This window comes from Habropoda laboriosa, unplaced genomic scaffold (assembly GCF_001263275.1).
Source record: "Habropoda laboriosa isolate 0110345459 unplaced genomic scaffold, ASM126327v1 scaffold92, whole genome shotgun sequence".
In the NCBI taxonomy this organism is placed as follows: domain Eukaryota; kingdom Metazoa; phylum Arthropoda; class Insecta; order Hymenoptera; family Apidae; genus Habropoda; species Habropoda laboriosa.
Window position 1 is genome coordinate 936,418 of NW_017100268.1, and position 20,533 is coordinate 956,950.

General features: G+C 37.4%; 2 protein-coding genes across 3 annotated transcripts in view; both read right to left on the reverse strand.

The window, feature by feature from the left end:
- Positions 1–4,383: 4,383 nt before the first annotated feature.
- LOC108573391 lies at positions 4,384–6,177 on the reverse strand. The gene is made up of 3 exons (XM_017935833.1): positions 6,037–6,177; positions 5,731–5,943; positions 4,384–4,908 (listed from the first exon to the last, which is right to left on the reverse strand). The coding sequence occupies exons 1-3, from the start codon at positions 6,175–6,177 to the stop codon at positions 4,384–4,386; spliced, it is 879 nt and encodes a 292-aa protein (XP_017791322.1).
- A 2,970-nt stretch (positions 6,178–9,147) lies between these two features.
- LOC108573421 (venom carboxylesterase-6-like) overlaps positions 9,148–20,533 on the reverse strand; it is a 12,663-nt gene continuing 1,277 nt past the window's right edge. For both annotated transcript variants that reach the window (XM_017935864.1, XM_017935863.1), the window contains exons 3-9: positions 18,169–18,464; positions 17,702–17,901; positions 16,764–16,960; positions 12,095–12,260; positions 10,535–10,725; positions 9,891–10,177; positions 9,148–9,432 (exon numbers count right to left, since the gene is read on the reverse strand). In XM_017935864.1, coding sequence (XP_017791353.1) covers positions 9,225–9,432; positions 9,891–10,177; positions 10,535–10,725; positions 12,095–12,260; positions 16,764–16,960; positions 17,702–17,901; positions 18,169–18,464 — 1,545 coding nt within the window. In that variant the 3' untranslated portion in view covers positions 9,148–9,224. The remainder of the gene's footprint in view (positions 9,433–9,890; positions 10,178–10,534; positions 10,726–12,094; positions 12,261–16,763; positions 16,961–17,701; positions 17,902–18,168; positions 18,465–20,533) is intronic.

Consider the following 20,533-nt stretch of genomic DNA (forward strand, 5'->3'; position numbering starts at 1 on the left):
GTGAAATCTGAAAAGATACGCGTGGCAGAAGTGCGTGTCTGTTCGAGGAGCAAGCATCCTTTCCATTCTTTTTTCGCGTGTCAAGCTTTTCCTTTTAATTGTTGGTGAAAGTGTATTGTGCATATTCTTTATTTCGGTTTTATGAGAAATTTCGATTTGGTTTTATATTAATTCCAACTATACATTGCTTACTTCTCCGTTCATTCTTGTGCTACCTTTTGCCATCATCTCCTTTCATTCATTTTTGTCTTATTTTACTAACTTAATCCTTTGTAACTCCACGTGACCTGGAAGTTTTACGTATTCATTTATCTATATTTTACACTCTCATTTTATTTGTTTATTGCCTTATATTATTATCAGCCAAGTTTTTTATAATAATTACTAAACAATTTTTATTCTTACTTTACAGTATTTATTACACTTATCCTTGCTTCTCCCATCAAAATATTAAATCCTGGTCAACCATAATTTTGTTTTTCACGAGCGAAGAAAAATACCTTATTTCTTTCATTACTATCCTACTTATCTATCTCTTTCTAATTACCCTATCTTACCTTCTTTCCATTTTCTCCTTCCCTCTCTCCTTCAACTTTCTGTCTTCTGTCTCACGATATCCTCTATCCATTTCCCTAATCGTTGTTGAAAGTAAAAATGTGTACCGACAAGAGTGATTTGCAAATTCAACAATTGAACATTCAGGTTTGATCGTTCTCTCGTTGAAAAGTGATTTTCCTTTCGATGAAAGGAAAGAATAGGGAGAGAATTTGTTCATGTCCAAGAGTGAAAAAGTTCTTGTGCCATACTTATTGGAAAATATTGTCTGCTGTACGAATTTCATGGGAATTTCGCATCTAATGCAGCGATGTTATTTTCACAATGGTTGTCTGGGCGATCGGAAAAAGTTTCGACAGAGGAGTTTCAGAATGTTGCTTAAACGAGTCTTAATAACTAAAGGTTACGAGCCCTTAATTAACCTTCATTGTCGGTGGAATCATATTCTTTCTTCGAATCGAAGTGCGAGATTCTCTTAGGAATTTTTTACCAATTAAAACAGTTTATTTTTACGTGCAAATTTTTTCCACAGAATTGAGGGGAAAAGCGCCCGAGTTAAGAAGAATTTAATGTATAAATCATTGCATCGATTTTTATTATATTTACAGAATAATTCATTCTCCCCTCTGTGCTAGACTCCCAGATTTTCAGGTATTGGAGTTATTTCTAAAGTTTCTTTTTATTATATTATATGTCAAGTAATTTGTTCGAATATTTATTTAAGAGTATCGTTTGCAGCTAAGTGTTACATTTTGCTGAATTTCTTGGAGATAAATTAATAAAAAGTGTGATATCTATTCCCTTAATTAATGTATTACAGCGATGGTGAATGATTTTTTACATAATTTTGATATTGCTTTCGAAAAGAATGAACAACTAAATCGGTAAGAATATTTTGAAAATTTTTAATAAAATTTAAATCAGATGTCGTTTATCGTACAAAGTTTCACTTGAAAGAGACACAGTGACTGAATTTAATTGTCTGTACAAAGCCAATAAAATAATTCTTTAGCTGATTGTAATAAAAACGTGATTGATTCTTATCGATTACTAAAGTTCTTATCATTTTTTATTTCGCTTCAGAACATGAGCGTAGTTTAACTATAATTGTAATTATAATTATAATTGTATGAAATTTTGTGGAAAAGCAACTGGAAATGTATAGATTTTGCAAGATTCGTAGGTCCATCCAAATCATTTTATTAAATAGTAAAAATTGAGATATACATTACTGTTTGCAAGAATAATAATTCATTAGATTCCATTTTAAAGCTTTGTATTTTTTAAATTCACTCAATCCTTTTATAAAAATCTTTTTTTCTTATGTATCATAACTCTTTCGTCTCAAACGTTCACTTTCCCTCCATTTTCTTGTTACTGTGTCATATAATAAATTCAAATTCAACAGAAAAAGTTGACAAAATTCTTTATAACACAATCGCGTAAATGTCGTTGATTTTATATTAATTTTCAAACGTTTACGCAAGAATAATGGTTTTTATATTGTTCTACGTGTAAAATAGCGTTTAATCTTCTATTTTATCTTAATTATTATTGCAATAAACTAAAGAGTATCGGTGATTTTTTTCAAAATAGTTCACCGACAAGCTGACTTCGTTTAAACGAACTTAAATTATTGAGGCGTGGTTACTTATATCGCAAAAACTGTGATTTATCCAATTTGCAGGTCAGTCGAAAAATAATTTTAATTTAGAACATGAGAAGCGTCGTTCTTTGCATAAATTGTAAAATATTCGCGTTTAATTTGCGCATTCTTGGTATACAAATGCAAAGGCGATGAATAATGCGGCGAAAGAAAATGGCGGTAATGAAACCACGAGTCGCAAAGTTGCGAACTGTAGACGGCGCCACTGTATGGGACGGAGTGGCGTGAAAAGTGTAATTTGCATCCATTTGTTTGCCGCAAATACGCACCAAATATGTAAAATTATCACGTTCACTCGTATTCGATCAATTTTTAAGCAAACATAAAGACGTGAAATAAAAATTTAAAATAAACACGACGTCTTAGATATTTTCTGCAACCGAAATTATTTTCGACCACAAAGGTGTTGTTTTTTTAACCAAGTTCGATCAATTACATATTTTTGTATTTTAGTAGAATATATTTGCATTGTATACATCGTAGGTTTTTATATTGCACACAATTTTTATTACTGGGAAATAATGCTGGGCGAAGAAAAGATCGACGAAAAATTGCTGCGATAAATTCAGATATAATTTAATTTCAGATAAAGTCAGATTGTAATGTCAACGATAAGAAAACACTGTAAAAGTGGGTGATAATAGTAAATTGAAGCACCGTATTATGTAAGCGATCTGCTACAAAATATTCGTATAATAGCGAAGAATAGTTAGATAAGCGCGGCTGAAAATAGGAAGATAAATATTTCGTCAGAGACCGAAATCGTTTATTCCACGATTTCGGTGAAAACGATACTCTTTTCTTCTCTACTTACTACTCCTACGTAAACCACATTTTCGTAAAAACTGCTCGAAAGAAAATTAAATATCAATCGTTAACTACTAACGCGTATTCCTGTGAAATATTACGAATTTACAGTCGTTCTTCAAATCTGCAGAAAATATTCAAGCATTCGTTGTATCAATATAAAACGAAAATCTAGAAAAGTGCAATAAACACCTAAAAATAAGGTAATACTCGATATCAAAAAATACGAATGGAAGCAGCAACAGAGCTACAATTTTCTTGTATAACTCTCTTCAGTTTCATAATTAATCTATTTTTATCAGACGCTTGATACAAAGTAACATTGTATTTTCAAATGAATAACTATAATTTCATGGAACCAGTAAGATATTGGGAGTGTAACAAAGATTTTTCCACTAAAAGTTACACTTTGTTTGGTTCTCCAGTTTGGAGCAAATCAAGTAGATACCGTTTTTCACGAATTTTGGTAACGAGTTTGTGCAATTTAAGGTGATAAGAACGTTGTGGAAAATATCCCGGAAACTTGAGAATTTTCATCGTGTCCCTTTGGCCCTTTGATTTACAAAATGGCGCGGCTTGGCCTGGGCGGCATTATGGTTTCCCCCATCCTATAGGGTGTAGCTCCATTCCACAAAGCCACCCTTCACGTGGGGTGAACTCCCTATCCCTCGCATGTTGAATAAGAAAGTGACAGTGGGGAGGGGATAAATGAAGGAAGGGTGTCCAAAGGGGACTCCCGGGAAATTCTTGGAAAATAGTATCGGCACGTGTCGGATCGCTGGTGGCGTCATCTGAGATTATACTCAGCATTTGTTCAACGAGTATGGCAATCTTGCGTTGGTAATGCAGTTCGTTTACCATAAGTTGGTAATTTCAAGATTTATCATAAATAATTGTTGCTTTTCTTTATGTTAACCCTTTCGCCGTGACAGATTTTAGTACGTAACACGCGTGACGGACGATAAATGTTCAATTATGGCGGCAAAATCTTACGTTTTGACGTTTTAAAATTTTTTAAAAATCTTTAAATTTATCGTTTGTAATTCTCTTTTGTTAAATCAAGGCGGAAGTGCGCGAAGGACAAAAGTCTTTCGCTTTGACGTTCCAAAATTTTCAAAAAATTGGCAATTCATAGTTTTTAAGTTTCCTTTATTAAGTTGAGGTAAAAGTGTGCCAAAAATTGTGTAAATATTGAAAACGCCCATAGACATCAAGGGCACGACGCGAGAAAATTTTCAAAGCGCCCATAGGCGCCAAGAGCAGCGAAAGGGTTAAAAAAGTGCTTTTTCAGAAAGTATGAACGATTATTTGCACATCTTTTATTCCTCCCAGAAATTTTCATTCCCATTACAGTTTCACATTTGCACTTGAGATTGGACAGAGCCTTGCTCCGCAGATTTCAGAGAACCTTGTTCCTGAGATTTCAGCGATCTAACAGATTTCAGCGATCTTACATCTCTCGATGCAGTACTGACGGATGGTACATCGTCCTCTTTGAACTCCTCGAGTAGTATCAGCTTGCCCATGAAGGCAGCCGAGTAATTTCCTCTTCCTGGATCGTCGAAGACAGCCTGATCGTTGCTCAGCCATGAACTGTAACGTATTTCCGAGAGAAGCTCGAAGCCTACGCTGTGCGCCCACGATTGGCAAACACCGCTGGTGAAAACACCACCGATTGCTGGCATTTTTAAGGTCACTGCTACCTGCACGCAAGCGTTCAGAAGCGCAATCTCGACACCTTTCTCTCGATAAGACGGGTGCACGCACAGAATGTATATGCAGAAATACGCTGGATGGCCGAACCTTTCGTGTGCATTAGCTTGAACAAGTAGCGTATTCGTTAGATGCATGATCTTGCGCAGAGTTTCTCCTTCCAGGATCTGTACAACGCGAATATGTCCTTGTTAGTATACGTTCGATAATTGAAGCGATTGTTCTCCCTGTTAATTGTCTAGAATTTCCTTTTAACATGCTTCTGTTGATCGGTGTCTGTTACGTGTTACCTAGAACTAGTTTCTCTGTGGATTGACTGGTCGTGGAGGTGCTGTGATGTAATTGCTGTTGTAGCATTAATAATTGTGAGCGTGTGAACACGAGCAATTTTTTTTGTCGTATGCATAAGTTGCTTGTGTGAACGATTCATGTGCCGATTGTTTCTTTGAAGGTATTTAAGGGGAAAACGGACGAGGATCCATTTTTCGGACGGATGTGCTTTTCATCGTAAAATGCAGTTCTGCATTTGGCAATGGGAGGAGAGATGGAAGGTCCAAATCTTTGCCAAATTTTTAAATCAAAATTTATAATTTTAATAATTTTTCAGTCTAATTTTTATTTTGAAATGTGTCATTCTAAAAATTAAGGTGGAAGTACGCAAAGAAGCAGACTCAAGGCTTAAGTTAAGGTGAACGTGTGCCAGAAAACGCCATTAACACAGTGCGAGAAAACTTTCAAAGCGCTTAAAAGCGCACACAGCGTAGCTCTTTAATATCAAAATTTGCTCGAACTTGATTAAAAATAACATTAAGCGGACACTCGTCCTTTCCCCCCTGTACTCTTAAGTTTCCTTTATAGTCATTCCAATAGCCTGAAATTTTCAATGACTTTGACTACGAACATGTTCCTATAACACAAGTTTGAAAACTCCAAGTTTCTCCGCAAGGTTACACCGACTTGTCGCCTTTCGACATCGATCGCAATCGTACCTGCGCACGGTTGTAAGTGTCCGTTTTCTCAGGGCTGCTGTTGATTCGCGCAACAGCAACTCCGATCACGCGACCAGACGCTGCACTCGTCGCGATTATGCTCGTGGTGTCCTTCATCCACGTACTCGCCAGCTCCAGATACTCGTTCACGGATGTCTCGTCCTGGAGCAACGAGGAGGCCTTGCACATAGGCTCCTCGCGAAAGAAGTGGTGCTGCAAATTCGTCAGATCACGTTACAACTATCGCATCGAACAGACAACTGGAACGTTGTTGAGAAGTGTGTACGACATTGTTCGCGGCTAAACTTTGATCAGCCGCAAAGCTTCGTCGTACTGCAGCTCTTTCAGGTCGATTATCTCGTATCTGGCTGGAGAATTCCATCGCAGAGGTGCTTTCATTCGCGTCTCCACTTGTAACGCGTGCTCGTCCTTATCCTCGACGTCCATTTTCTTGGACGATTTTCTCAAAAATTCAGCATGAAGAGGGAGTTGTACGATCGTGAAATTTCATTTCAAGCTTCGAAGCACGAAAGCGCGATGATACGAGAAGGTGTACAATTTTCGTCAATGTAAACTCTGAATAGAGAAGTCCCCTTTCTCTCGTTTCTATGGGAAGCAACTTCAGTATTGACATTTCTTGCAATTTTTGAGAGGCGTTACATGAAAATTGTGTGTACGTTAAATTGTCCAGAGTCACCAATCGAAATTTCTTTACGAGAATATCGAGGAGGGTGGAAATTACGCGATATTAAGCTAACGAATTTAGGGCGACGTATTTTACGCTAAGAATTAGCGTGGGGAATATTTTTTCAAGGCTGGTAAAATATGTACGGGTTGAAAGATTGGCGAACCGTGAGCTGGTGTCGGAAGAGAAGTTCAATCAAGGACAACGACTACCGCCTGTTCAGCCTCCGTATTGCGGAGATCCGGATGAAACGGCCGTACGATGATTTACCGTGTGCAGATGCGGCCATTGTGTGGCAAAGAGTATCGAGCGGTTATCGGATCGTCGATTTGGGGTTAAACAGATACATACAAGCCTTGAAATTTGTGCTAGTACATCGTCGCTCGAAGTACAGTTTGTTGCGCATGGAAAAACGTCTACTGAAATTCGTCTAATAGAAATCTGTGTACTTGGAAGTATATTCTAATTTTTTTATTTTAATTACTTGCCCTGAGAACCTCCCATTGTTTTCTTTGTTCGTTCTGAGAATTTTCACGGTTTCAGATTATACGCTTTGAAAAAGCATTGTGTTTCATTCGAGCGAATAAAATGATAACGAAGGAGGAAAAACTTACAAATTTGAATCATTTTTCCCTTTCAATATCCCAGACAATTCGTGTAAATTTCAGATTTGTGCGATTTCAGGTTTAAGATGTTGCAATTCTTTTGGCGGGCAATGTACACTACCGGCCAAATGGAATCACCGAGCATTGCAATTTACACAAATATTTCCGGAAAAAAGTCAGCGACTCTGAGAATTTTTCATCGTTCGAATCAATTGATATGAGATAAGCTTCAAATCTGTAAAAAATTAGCAGCAGATTTAATATCGATGAACAGTGGGAGGTGATTCCAAACTTTTGGCCGGTAGTGTATACCCCTATAAAGTTTTGTCGAATTTTCATTGTAGTGTATTTCTTCGTAATTAGCGAAATGGCAGTTTAACGATAATTGCAAATTACAAATGTTTCAGACGCACTTCTGCAGAACAGAACCACTGAACAATGCTATCGGTCTGTATGACGATGCAGTATCCATGAAAATGATGATGGAAAGGACTGCCATAAAAATAGAGAGCATGTTGAGCTTCTGTGCTCTAGAAGAGGGAACCGACGAGTTCGTTGGTGTGCTCATTGCCACGATCTTTGAAAAGTCGCAATGGTATTTGAAGAGAGAGGTATGAATTTCTTCATCCGTTAGTGAAGAACAAGGACAGAGAATTAACTGATCTCAAATCCTACATATCTATAAATTGCAAAAGTTACGAAGAACGTAATTAATCTGATGGAAAATTCATCAAAAATGGGAATCAACAGATATATTGTCTACAATTCTTTCTCAAACATTTCTGCACAAACTTTCCAATCAACGTGGACACGAAATTATATCGTATCGTTTCCTGCTTGTTAAAATTCCTTCCTTAATGACAACACTTTTTCCATCATAACGTCCAAGCTGAAACGTTTATGATTCACCGATGCTTCTGTTGACACAGCAAGGAGAAACGTTGCGACAAGTTAGGAAGCTCAAACTTCACGCCATTGCCAAGGCTAATTTTTTCAACACGATTGACGCAGATAAGTCCCTGTGTATCGACATTCTTTGTGTAAAGCCTGATCACCAGAAAAAAGGCATCGGTACCGCGTTATTGCGCTCCTGCATTGCTCGAGCGAGCAATATCGCCTCCGCTTGCGTGGGGCAATTCACTTCTAACGCTGCTCAAACTATCGGTACGTTCCGTTTTATTTTCAATCCTCCGTGAGCAATTTGGGCCTTTAACTGTCCAAGTGAAATTTTGATTTTTATTGAAAAAATTTTTAAGAATTTGACTTAACGAGCAATGTAGTGGAGACTTTGACAAGTGGTCGAGAACTTTTTCAGATTTTTTGAAAGTTTAAAACAATAAAAGAATTGGACTTGGACACAAACGACCCAGTGTGCCTACGGAAGATTAATAAGTTTGAGTTCAATGTCCTTTCTGTACGGGTTATTTTATTTTTAATAATCTTTGAATTCGACGACGATAACGTTTGCCTGAATTTTAAAACGACCAATCGATGTTTTTTCTGTTCACAGCCAAACGATTGCACTTCGAAGTAATCTACGAATTACCATACAAAGAATTGGAATTCGAGAACGTCAGATTTCAACCATTCGAAGAGTGCCATCCCAAGAATTATTCCATAGCTTGCATGGCGTTGCGAATTTCACCGCCACAGTTACCAATACCACCACCTCCTTCTCTATCCACAATAATTCCTCGATCAACGAGTAAGAAGAAAAATGCGAAGAAGAAGAAATAGAAACATTAGGTATCCTCTTTTACTTTATTGAAATATCTTACGTACATTCGTTTTGTTTCTCATGTTTCGAAGGATACCAATTTCGTGTCGTTTCACTCCGTGAAAAATTTCTGTTCGCCACGTATATAATTATCCTCTAACCGCAACGAAATGCTAATTTAACACGCCAAGTGCATTAAGGTTGTAAACTAATAGGTGCGTAACGACGGCGATCGCAGACCTTTTTCTAACCTCGTATGCAATTTCTGCAAATACTTCAGAAGGTATGTTACGCGTTGTACGTTTGTTATATTTCAATGCAACCGGAAATAGAATTTTCTACGCGAACGTTTAAGTGTCCTTTGTGTGTGTGTGTGTGTGTGTGTGTGTGTGTGTGTGTGTGTGTGTGTGTGTGTGTGTGTGTATGATTTTCTTTAACGGTGCGTTTCATTTTACGACGGTCATGAACGCTGTTCTCGAGACAGTTTTTACAATTCCTCTTTCGGCTGGCGATGCTTGCCGCTGTCGTCTAAATCCGGTCGTATCGGTAAACGTTTCCAGAAGTTCATTCTGTCCGGGTTAAGATTCTCCGACATTCGAATGTTGTCTTGTCCTATGTGAAGATACTCGAGGGACTCCGTTCTGACGGGTTTCCATTTCACGGGTATTTGTTCTGTTTCTTCGGGTGTGGGATTACTGAAACGTGATGAAATGTTTAGTGACATTCGTCCATAGTAACGAGGAACAGTGGATACGTGTGAAATTGCACGAAGATTTTTGAGAGTAATTATTTAAATAACAATCTGGTCAATTTGGAAAATTTCTTCTGAAATTCAGATTTAGAATATTTAGCGATAAATGAAAATTTAATGGTGACAATAGTTCACGATAACGAGTATCGATCCATGTAAACTTGAATGAAGATTTTTGAAAATAATTATTTAAATAGCAATCTGGTTAATTTGGAAGACAGAAAATTTCTTAAATATTGAGTGATCTGAAATTGAGATTTAAAATCACATCAGACACAAATGTTTCATGTTAAAAACGTGTCGATTGTGCAAACGTTGGCGCAGTTTCAAGAATATAACTCCGAGTGTATTTAAATCTATTTGCATAACAAAAATTTTGCTTTGTTTGTTAAAACGACTCACCCAGAATTAGCAAAATTATACCACAAGCTCGTAATCACATCGATCATCCTACGATCATCTTTGCTCAGCGGCACATCCTTGAACAATTGTTCTCCAACAGGGAACAAGTATTGAAGTTCGTCAGCGTGAGATACTCCGTAATCGTTGTTCGGATCGCCGAATATTATACTGAACGATGCGCTGCCCTTGTACGCGAGATAATAGTAATAAACCGGGGAAGATTGTTTTTCGAGATAATGGCGAACCGCAGTTTGAGCAGCATGAGTGAACCAAGCGTCGCTGTACATCTGTGAAATATCGAAGAAATCATCGAAACGCAAAATTAATCTCGCGTGACGTTTATTCAATTTTCCTTTACTTTATCATTGTGAAAATTTGTAAGTATATTCTGAATAAACAATTGAAAGAAACATATTGTCGTATTTCTTTCACAATGTATTTACTTTCAGCAAAGACTATAACTATTTTTGTATCGGTGTCTTTTTTAAAAATAACGTTACCAGTGTCCTTCGTCACGCGAACTTCAGTACGAGTCATTGATCCCGATAGCGAACGTGCTGAGAGAACGGGATAGCAATGTACAACACAGTCGTCAGAATGAAAAATTGACATTTATGTAAAGAGAAATTTCGTGGCACACTCACATCGATGACTTTGAACCGCGTGGAATTGTCGATGGCGGCCTTGCCGAAGTAGAATTCTCGTATTTCAGAGGCCATGCGCTTCTCCTCGTCCTTGGAACACGTTTCGCCGAACATCAACGTTATTGGTGCAACATTCAAGAAATCCTTGTTCATCCTTTTGATCAACTCCCCGTTGTTCCTTGCGTATAATCCTGATAAGGAAGATAAGAGTTCAAGTTAAAAAAGAAATGCTTCTAAGTGAGGTATTTTTATTTGAAATTAAAGTTATACTTATTTAACAAGAACAATGTCACGATTCAAAATAGGGCTGTTTTAATCCTTTTTTAACACTAACCGTACCGGCACTCTATGTATACTTATTATTATATTCTTCCGGAAGGAATACCGGTGATTGTTAATTTAATATAGAAAACAACGTAGAAAGTAGCTTTTAAATAATAAGAAAAAATTACACGTCAAATTTTAAAACCGGTCATTTGACCAGGCGTGGTACGGTTAGTGTTAAATAGTAGGTAATACACAAACAATATTTTACCAGAGATCCTAAACGTTCAAAGACTATTAGCTAGATTGTAATTAACCATTTCACTGTTACAGGTGCTTCGAAAAGGACGATGTTAAAAGAAGGCCAATTTTGGCATACGGCCGGAACGAAAAATTTTTTTACAACATGATCCTAAGGAACGAAAAATGTACAAGACCCTACAAGACTATAATCGCGCAGTATAAGCGACGTTCGTCGAGGCACTCGTTCGACAGCCTCGTAAACACCGACTGAGGACGAGTCGTCCTGCCCGATTTCTGATCGTGTACGCTCGCAACTGTTTTGGGAAAAATTCTAGGCCTTAACTTCTTCGAACTCGTGATATTTCTTGCGAGCCTGGGTCGCTGTACGTACATCGAGCCAAACATAAAGCTAGCTGTCCTTTTCAGAGTAAAACTATCGCGAGTTGCTCTCGAGAGTGTCTCTCGCGAGCGGACGCCGCGTCTGAGAGCATCGCTCAACTCTCTGAGAGTTACGACTCGAATAAACAGTTGCTTTGCAAACACGAAGCAGTTTCGTATTCTTGACAGTTTGTAATTTGTCATTAATTATTTTTGGTTTTTATTAAGCACCAATATACAACAATCTTTGTAAATAATACTCAATATGAGTTTCTAAGCGGTTAATTTACGAACAGACGGAATATGTATTCCCATCATTTCCCGGAAAAATGACAATTACATTTTTTCTTCCTTAGGATGCGTGGAATCATGCTGTAAATTGGCCTTCTTTTAACATCCTCCTTTATTCGCGTTATGCTATTGGAGCAATAGCATAATTAATTTTATCCTCTGCACTTTTCCACGTTAATTCGACGAAACAAATGTGTCAATTTCTGTCACTAAAATTTGCCGCGTCGAAAGGGTTAATGACCTTCTACCGCAATCGTTAAAAAATAAATTTCTCAGCGTTTAAAATATTCTACAATATGAAGTAGACTTTAAATAGTCGTATCGCTGTTCCAACAAATCGACGATATAACGGGGGAATTGATGATGTGCTTAGTCGGAAAATACCTGGTGCCACGAGGGCTCCTTCCTCAGACGTAATTCCTGTCATCCATGGTATGTCTAACAAGCGACCATGTTTCGACGAAACTGCGGGATCTTCGGTTAAGAAAGCACCGGGGTGAACAGGTTCAATTACCGGTCTGAAGGGTATCATCGGGCAGTAACCAAATACCTAATAGAAATTAGAAAGAGGAAGAGTGAATTCTGGTACACTGTTGCTGTTCTGAATAAAGGCCAAGATTACACGAACGAAAAATTCATTCGACGAAGTTTTTGACAATCTTCCAATTCATTGTTTCCAGCGTTAAAAAATAAGTTTATTAGTATTTAAAATATTCTAAATTCTTGAATTATAATTTTCTGTTTTTGAACATTATGAGCTTTAAAAATAAGGTAGTTAGTATTTAAAATCTTTAGAAATAAGGTAATTAAAATATTTTGAAATGTAGTTATTAATACATAATATCCTTCGTTCGAAAGCTTTCTTTTTAGGGGATGAAATCATAATTCTTAAACTCTAATTACATCTCAGATTTTTCACATGAAGTTTCTTATCGTGAATCTTATGATTTGTTATTGAAAGATTTTTAACGTTTCGAACGATAAAAAATGTTCCGTTCAAAAGTTTCCTTAAAAAGGGGCAAAATTATAATTCTTAAACTCCAATTAAAACAGCAATAATTAGACATTAAATTTCTATTGGACGTTTTAAGGTGATTGACGAATTTCTAAATAATTTGTTCCATTTCTAATTAACGAGAAGTCTCGAGCTCAGAGATCAGGCTGAAAAACTTTGTATACTTTAATCTCAGCCCGGTTTTTGCATCGTACTGTAAGCAAAGAGAAAATCACTCGGTCGCGTCTTACAAGATTCTTGCGCATGTCTGAATCTCCGTGAATTGCGTACAAAATTTACGTGTCGGAGGTAGAAACTTCTTAAAGAACAATGCAAGTCAATTTATTGCTTCATTTTATATCCACTTTCACTTTTACCTGTGCCATAATACACTTCGCTGAAAACCATCTCGCAACGGAAGATTTCCCTTTTTTCGCTTCGCGTATCTCACTTCACGATTAAAAGAAGAAAGGTCAATTAAAAATCGTCTTCGTTTCGTGAACATCGATTTTCGTTCGCGAGTGTTAAATGTACGCATGAACGGCCACGCATAATGTATTCACGAATGCACGAAACTGGTTTTTCCAGAAGTTCGGACCATTATTTACCGTGTGCGAGCAGTATACGTTATTTAGTTAGCTGACGCTAGATTTTTCCGATAAAAATAATCGGGAAAATAGTTTCTTCGAAATGTCAGGATGCTGTCGTGGGGATCGTGTTAGATCATCTTCGATAGAGATTTCATAGTTACTTCGACGTTAGTTAGTTTCTGATTGTCCATTTTAGTTTTGTCGAATGAACGTCGTTAATAATTGAACATGTTCGCTGTCACCAGAAAATGGATAACACGCTGGGAAATATATTGTGGAACGCGTGTGCTCCGTCGGTGGTTAATTTCACATAGTTACGTGAGTTCCATTTTTATTGTGCCGAATCAACGTCGAAAGTAATTCAACCCTTTCGTTTCTGTTGACTCTTTGAGAATTTTCTCGCGTTGTGACGTTGGAGGCTTCTGGCACACTTTCACCTTAATTTAATCCTTAATTCGTACCTCTTGCGCAATCCCACCTGAACTTAATAAAATGACAAATTTAAAAATTTTAATTTTAACGATCTTAAATTTACAAATTTTTGTATTAACAATTTCAAATCAAGAAAGTTTAATTTTAACATTTTAGCAATTTAAAATGTTTCAATTTTAAATATAAATGGACACGTTACAAAATTAAAAAGAAATTGTTAAACACCCAACCAAAAGATTTCACGTCCGCGATCGAACATCTATTGTCTGCCACACGAGATACGCACTAAAACCTGCCGCAGCGAAAGGGTCAACACGTTCACTGCCACCAGAAAATCGATAGCACACTGTGCAATACATTCTGCAACGCAGATGCTGCGTCGTTGGCAGCGAACGAGCTAACGGTCACTTTAACTTTACCCGTAGCCGTATGTATTAGTTTCTACGTCTCGATAATTTATAAAGCGACAGTGTCACGGTTCAAGCGACACCGTGAAATCTGTCTGCGTACAGAGCGTTGACAAGACCGTCGTAAAAATTCATTCGAGAATTGATGTGTCTATGCATTTGTTCATTACGTGAACTAATAAGAACGTTCAACGAGGAACGTAAGAACGTTTGTAATCGATGCATAATCATCTGTGGGGAAATCTGTGGAAATAATGGGAATATGAGTTATCGTTAAATGTTATGAAATCGCGGTTAGATTACGCGATTGCTTTTCGAATCGTCCAATTACATAGCTGTTAGGATACTTATGTAATAAGCATGAACTTATACATAATTCTAAACGAGTTGCATGCGACTTCAATGTCAAGGGTTAACGAGTCCCGCGCAATCAAGTAGTGCATAATAAGGTCCCGTTAATGCGGACTTGTTTGACGGGATACGTAACCTATTAATCTCTGTCACGTGTATTGTAGATCGACGAGGAATTGAAGAGAAAGAGAAACGCTGCGTTCTGAACTCGGTGATAGATACTGTTCAAGCTTATCTTAATGATTTGCAAAATCCATTGGACGTGTATATTTAGAATTTAGAATTTATATTTAGTCAAGCTGATGTTGCGATCTAGATAAAAAAAGTGATGAAAGAAAAAATGGAGAACATTAACATTGCTGTGTGCGAGCTAAACGAAGAGAATTAATCACTGATAATGTTAATTATGATTTACGCGTTAAAGAGTTACACGTTTGACTCTTTCGTGCGTGGCAGACGGTGAATCTTTTGTTTTGGCGCTTTTAAATTTAAGGAAATTTTAAATCGAAGTATTTTGAATTGAAGAATTTCAAATTGTTCAGATTAAAATTCTTAATTGCAAATTATTCAAATTAGAATTCTTAATTTCAGATTGTTGAAATTAAAATTTTTAATCTGAAATTATTAAAACTGAAATTCTCAATCTGAAATTGTTCAAATGAAAAATTTTTAACCTGAAATTATTAAAATTGAAATTCTTAATTTCAGATTAAACTGAAATTCTCAATCTGAAATTGTTCAAATGAAAAATTTTTAACCTGAAATTATTAAAATTGAAATTCTTAATTTCATATTTTGAAAATTTCCGAAAATTTCAAATGATCAAAATTAATTATTTATCATTCGTAATTTTATTCAATTAAGGTAGAGGTGTTCAAAGCATTAAATTAAGGTGGAAGTGCACCAAAAGATAATACAGCGCAAAGAAACTTTCGAAACTCCTATACGCGCCGATAGCAACGAAAGGGTTAAAACTCATTGTTCTTCGCGAAAACGAAAGAATCTTCGCGCGATACAACGAGGCGTTGTGTAACATTTGTAATACGGATTATTCGGTAAAAGGAGATTGTACATGTTGCGCGGTAAATCCGGATCAAGTTGAAATTCAGATTAACGAGTAGTTACCGTGTTTTGCATCGTATCGAATGATCGACAGTCCAAGGACGTCTCAGTTTTATCAGTTTATTTGTTAAATGCACGCGCGGGAAACGCCTTAACGTGAAACGATTGAAGCCAGCGACTGGTAAATCTGTGCAATTGGACAGCTGTCAGTAGATAGATATGTAGATAATATGATGCAGGCGGACAACCACCATATCCCACGTGTGGATTACTACACGGTAGGATAATTAAAGCGATCGAGTACGAAAAGAAGATCGATTGCGAAAGATAAATTGTAATTTCAAAAATCATGTACATATCTACGAGTCCCTTTTCCTCGGTATCGTAAATCAATCGTTTATCTTTTCACTAATCAAGGACCTCTTAAGATCTCGAAACGATTCGCGAAATAATCTTGGTGGTTATTTTGATCGATTCTTATTTTCGGCTCTTTTACGAAGATTACAAGTAATCTGCTCTAAACTATTGACTGTTCTCGTTAATTGTAACTAAAAGTAATTCAATTCTCGTTCTACATAATTTTGCATTAGCATAAAACAATCTTTAAAGGATTACTTTTATATATGCATTCGTTTTGTAATTTAAGTATCACAATGGAGGTGTTAATATTATTTCATTCGGATTAACACCACATGGTACTGAGGCGAGTGAGGAACGTCGTTACCCTGTTTTCACCTCAATTTATTAAAGTACAAAGTTATGGTCGTACGGGCGTGCAATTGGCCCGGGAAATACAATCGTTTATTTTGTTACTCGTCCCGGCGGCAGCGGTTCGGCGGGTACGTCGCGATGGTCGGTAAAGGAGAAACTGTCCCGAGGTGTAGGCGTACTCGGTTTTTATATTGTTAGGACAGGGAGACAGGAGTAGCGATAGATAAAGATAGAAGTGGAGAAAGTGGTGGAAACGGAAAATTCGTGGAAAGCGGGCCGTTCGTCCTCGTGCGAACCTGGATGCCACATGTGCGCTTCTTAGGCCACTCGAGGACGAAAGCAAGTCTTAACCCGGGGAGAGACAAAAGAACGGAAACTAAAATCTGAAGGAGTTGGAAAAGAGAAAGTTCGCGTGGAAGAATAGAACGAGGTTTGGTAAGGATTTGTTGACGACGACGTACCCGCCACATGGTACGATTCGCAAAGAGGATAATAATTGCACTTACCTGGAACGAACGATCGGTAGCAATAATGTCGAAGGCTTTCTTCGTACGCAAACAACTAACGAGCTGTTTCGAGTCTTTCGAAGGACAACCAAGAAGTTCAGCCACCTTCGTGGCCTTCTTTTTCGGCGAACCTGGCCTCGCCAGAGTCCACGGACAGTGTGCATTACCGCTTTGCGAGATCGCGCGGTGGAAAAGGCCTGTTTGAAATCACGGAAAACGTGAAAATGAAAACGCCGCATTATGTGATTTTTCGTGGTTAACCAAAGACCCTGGGACTCTGTGCGCGGCACGATTATTCCACGTAATTGGACTTTTTTTCCCGATCGTTTAATTCTGACCTTCAATGCCTTTTCTGGACTACCGGTTTTCCCCGATACACTCACGAGAATTCATTTTTACGTGCACGTATAATTCGTACCTCTTGTGAAACTTAATTTTTAATGATTGTTTAAACGTAGATATTGTGTCGCTGATAGTGTACCGTTGAAAATCTGGACGACACTTTGTGCAGGTTAAATGTCTGGAGTTAGTGTCGTATTTTTATTGCCATCGTAAAATAGTATCTTGGAAACGATAATTATTCATATCTGACCTTAAAGTAGCACCAAATTAACACTCCTTTGAAATATGGAAGAAAATACTATCCACGTGCGTGTAACTTGTCGTAAATTTATCGAAATCACTGTGAAATCTTAGGACTGTTTCGATAATTTTGTTGCAAACGTTTGGACAATAGATTTTACAGTTCGTTGAGCTCCGTTAATTTTTCTCGCGACACTCGTTAAATTTTATAGTTTCGAGTGAATGACTTTGGAAAAGGGTCGAGTCCATTCGACTAAAGTTAGGTACTTATAGACAAAGATAATTTTTAACAATTTTTACAAATAAAACAGCTACTCAGTCTTCCCTATTTCCACGAAACGATTAATCATAAATACCTTTCGTTAAATTACTCATCATGTGATAGTGAACACTGGCGCCTCCCGCGCTTTCACCAAAAATGGTCACTCGATTTGGATCACCGCCGAAAGCAGCGATATTTTCGTGTACCCATCGAATGGACAGCGCTTGGTCCTTTAAACCGTTATTTCCAGGCAACACCGTGTCCTCTGTGCTTAAAAATCCTAGTGGTCCAAGCCTGTGAAATATCATTTAACCCTTTAGGCTCGACATACCTTTTTTTTTTTTACAGTAAACTAACAATTCGAAGCTACTTTTGAGAAGCCAAATCAGGAGCCAAAGTGATTAACTCCGTCAAATGAAATTTATTAAATTTCTTTCATTTATGAAGAGTTTAAACATCATGCATGTGCTTCGATACTGAAATTGGAAGAATTTCAAAATCATTTTGCAATATTGTCTGAAAGTAAACGATATATGTATACAATTGACCTGTAATTTTTACCTGTAATTTACAGTGACGAGGATCATATCGTGGTTCAATAGGAATTTTGGATGATAGAATTCCGAGTGTCCAGCACCACAGATCCAGCCACAACCGTGGAGCCAAATCATAACTGGATAACCTCCCTTTAATTCGTTAATCTCATTCGACACTTTCGGCGTGTAGACGTTCAAGTAAAGGCAATCCTCATCGCCGACGATCTCGTCGTCGTGAGTGTAAATGTTCCTTTGCGTGCATATTTCCGCGTCTTCCTTAGCTGATCGCTGACCGTTCCAGGCTGCTGCTGGTTTCGGCGGCTGTCCAAAAATATACATTCCTATTAAACATTATTGTTCGGGTATGAAACGCTTTCAACCTGTTAGTCATGTTCGTTGCACAAGTAAAAACGTTTCCAGTGCACGTGGTTACAAACAAAAGTAAAGAGGATATAAACTCGTAGCCTCGATTCATCGTTTAACCCTTTCACTGCTGACGGTGCCTGTAGGCGCTTCGAAATTTTTATATCTTCCTGCACTGTGCCCTTGGCGCCTGTATAATTTAATACCTCATTTCTGCCCTTGCACGCTTCCGCCTTAATTTAGTAAAGTAATAAATTGACAAAATTTAAATTTGAAAGAATTACGATTACCGAATTCCGTTTGACCGACTAAGTTTGATTTAATAAAACTGAAAATTATTGAAATTTGACTGAAAAAATTGATCATTTTATTAAAGTGCGCAAAGGGCAAAAATGAAGTACTAAATGAAGGCGAAAGTGTGCCAAAAGCCTTCAGCAACACGTTGCGAAAGAATTTTCACGACGCCTATAGACATTTAAAAAACTTCAAATATGCCTCGGCGGAAGGGTTAATATCGACCGTTAGAAAATAAGGAAAATAAGGATTAAAAACTGGTTGAACCGTTTAACGTCGGTGGTTTCGTACAAGCGAAATAAACTTCCTTCTCCATTTTTTCAAACAAATTATACGCACGCGGTACGCGAGAGTTGAGGTGAACTTTAAGGCAAGGTGTTTAAAAGGCGAGAGTGTATTGACAGGTATACAAATGTTTGGAGGAAACGGGAAACCTGCAAGCCTGTGAAGACTAATGTGGTAGTTCTGTTCGAAGGAAAGAGGCAATTTATGAAGAAATCGTATCGAGAATCGTAGGTGGAACTGAACCGTGTTGTGCACTTATCTCGTACGAATTAAGATTATGAATAGAATCTAAATAAATGACAAGGTGAAGTGATCGTGGTTGTTAATATTTCCAACGAGAACTGGTCTGTCTACGGGGGGAAATACGAATTCCTTCGTCTCGGATTAGAATCACAAGCTGTCGGAGTTGTTTAATGTATTCACGTGACTTTCGTAACTAAATGTGAAATTACATCATTGGACGCGTTAACGAGAACGGGTTTTTCAGTTTCAGTTGTGAGAAAGAAGAACTGTCTATTCGATACTTTTCCACGGATTTCAAAGTACAAACTCTACTGAAATTCATCAACGATTGCTCACGAAACGAAAATGCTTCTCGCACACGTTCCACGTAAAACCGTCTATTGTGTTTGCAACGTTACACAACATTTGTATAGAAACGGAAGATTCGATCAAACTAGTTTTTTACGTTAAGAATTATCTCGCACGAGTAACATTAAACGCGACAAATTGATTATTGCACAAGCTTTTCTCCCTTCTTTCATGGTTGAACACAGTTTAAAGTGTGTAACTTGTTTTGTTAGCTATTCATCGGATAACTTCTTTCTTCGCCATATAATGGAATCATTGACAAGGAAAATATCGCGGCGTTAGGAAATCCTTTATGTAACTATGTCTGTGCGTGGATACACGTGCTCAGAATACTTCCTCTTAAGTTCATCCTTAATACACAATTAATACCATTATCCGTCACTCACATTTCTATCTCTTCTCGCTCGTTTTTCTCTGTTACGATGTTGCAAAATTCTGAACCGAGAGAAATGTGCTACGTAGCAAGAAGCCTCTATTCCAAGCAAATTACCACGTTAACCGATGATTAATAGCGAACGGGGATAAAAATTAGAAATTTTCTCTGTGCGATAAAAAGCGGAGATCTTCCGTAACTTTGTATCACAATTCCAGACACACTTTCACATTTGCATAAGTTCCTTTTAATTCGCCGATCAAATCGTGAATGTTGTCAAGTTACAGGCGGAAAAGTCAAATGTTTATGTTATTCTGAAATAGGGGAATACCGCATTTTTCAGTGATCGGGATTACTCTTACAGGATACCTTGATTAACAGAAGAAGTGACAGATTTGATATTTGAAAAAGTTAACATACGTGTCTCGATTAATTTGAAATTGTTCACTTTTTTCTTTTGGAAATATTTGAAAATTTATTATCT

Bases quoted from the DNA above. Each gene is read 5' to 3' on its own strand.
- LOC108573391 (XM_017935833.1), bottom strand. From the start codon at position 6,177: ATGGACGTCGAGGATAAGGACGAGCACGCGTTACAAGTGGAGACGCGA. The intron at 5,944-6,036 runs GTTTAGCCGCGA...ACGAATTTGCAG, and splicing joins AAGCTTTGCGGCTGATCAAA to CACCACTTCTTTCGCGAGGA. The intron at 4,909-5,730 runs GTACGATTGCGA...CGCGTTGTACAG, and splicing joins ACACTTACAACCGTGCGCAG to ATCCTGGAAGGAGAAACTCT.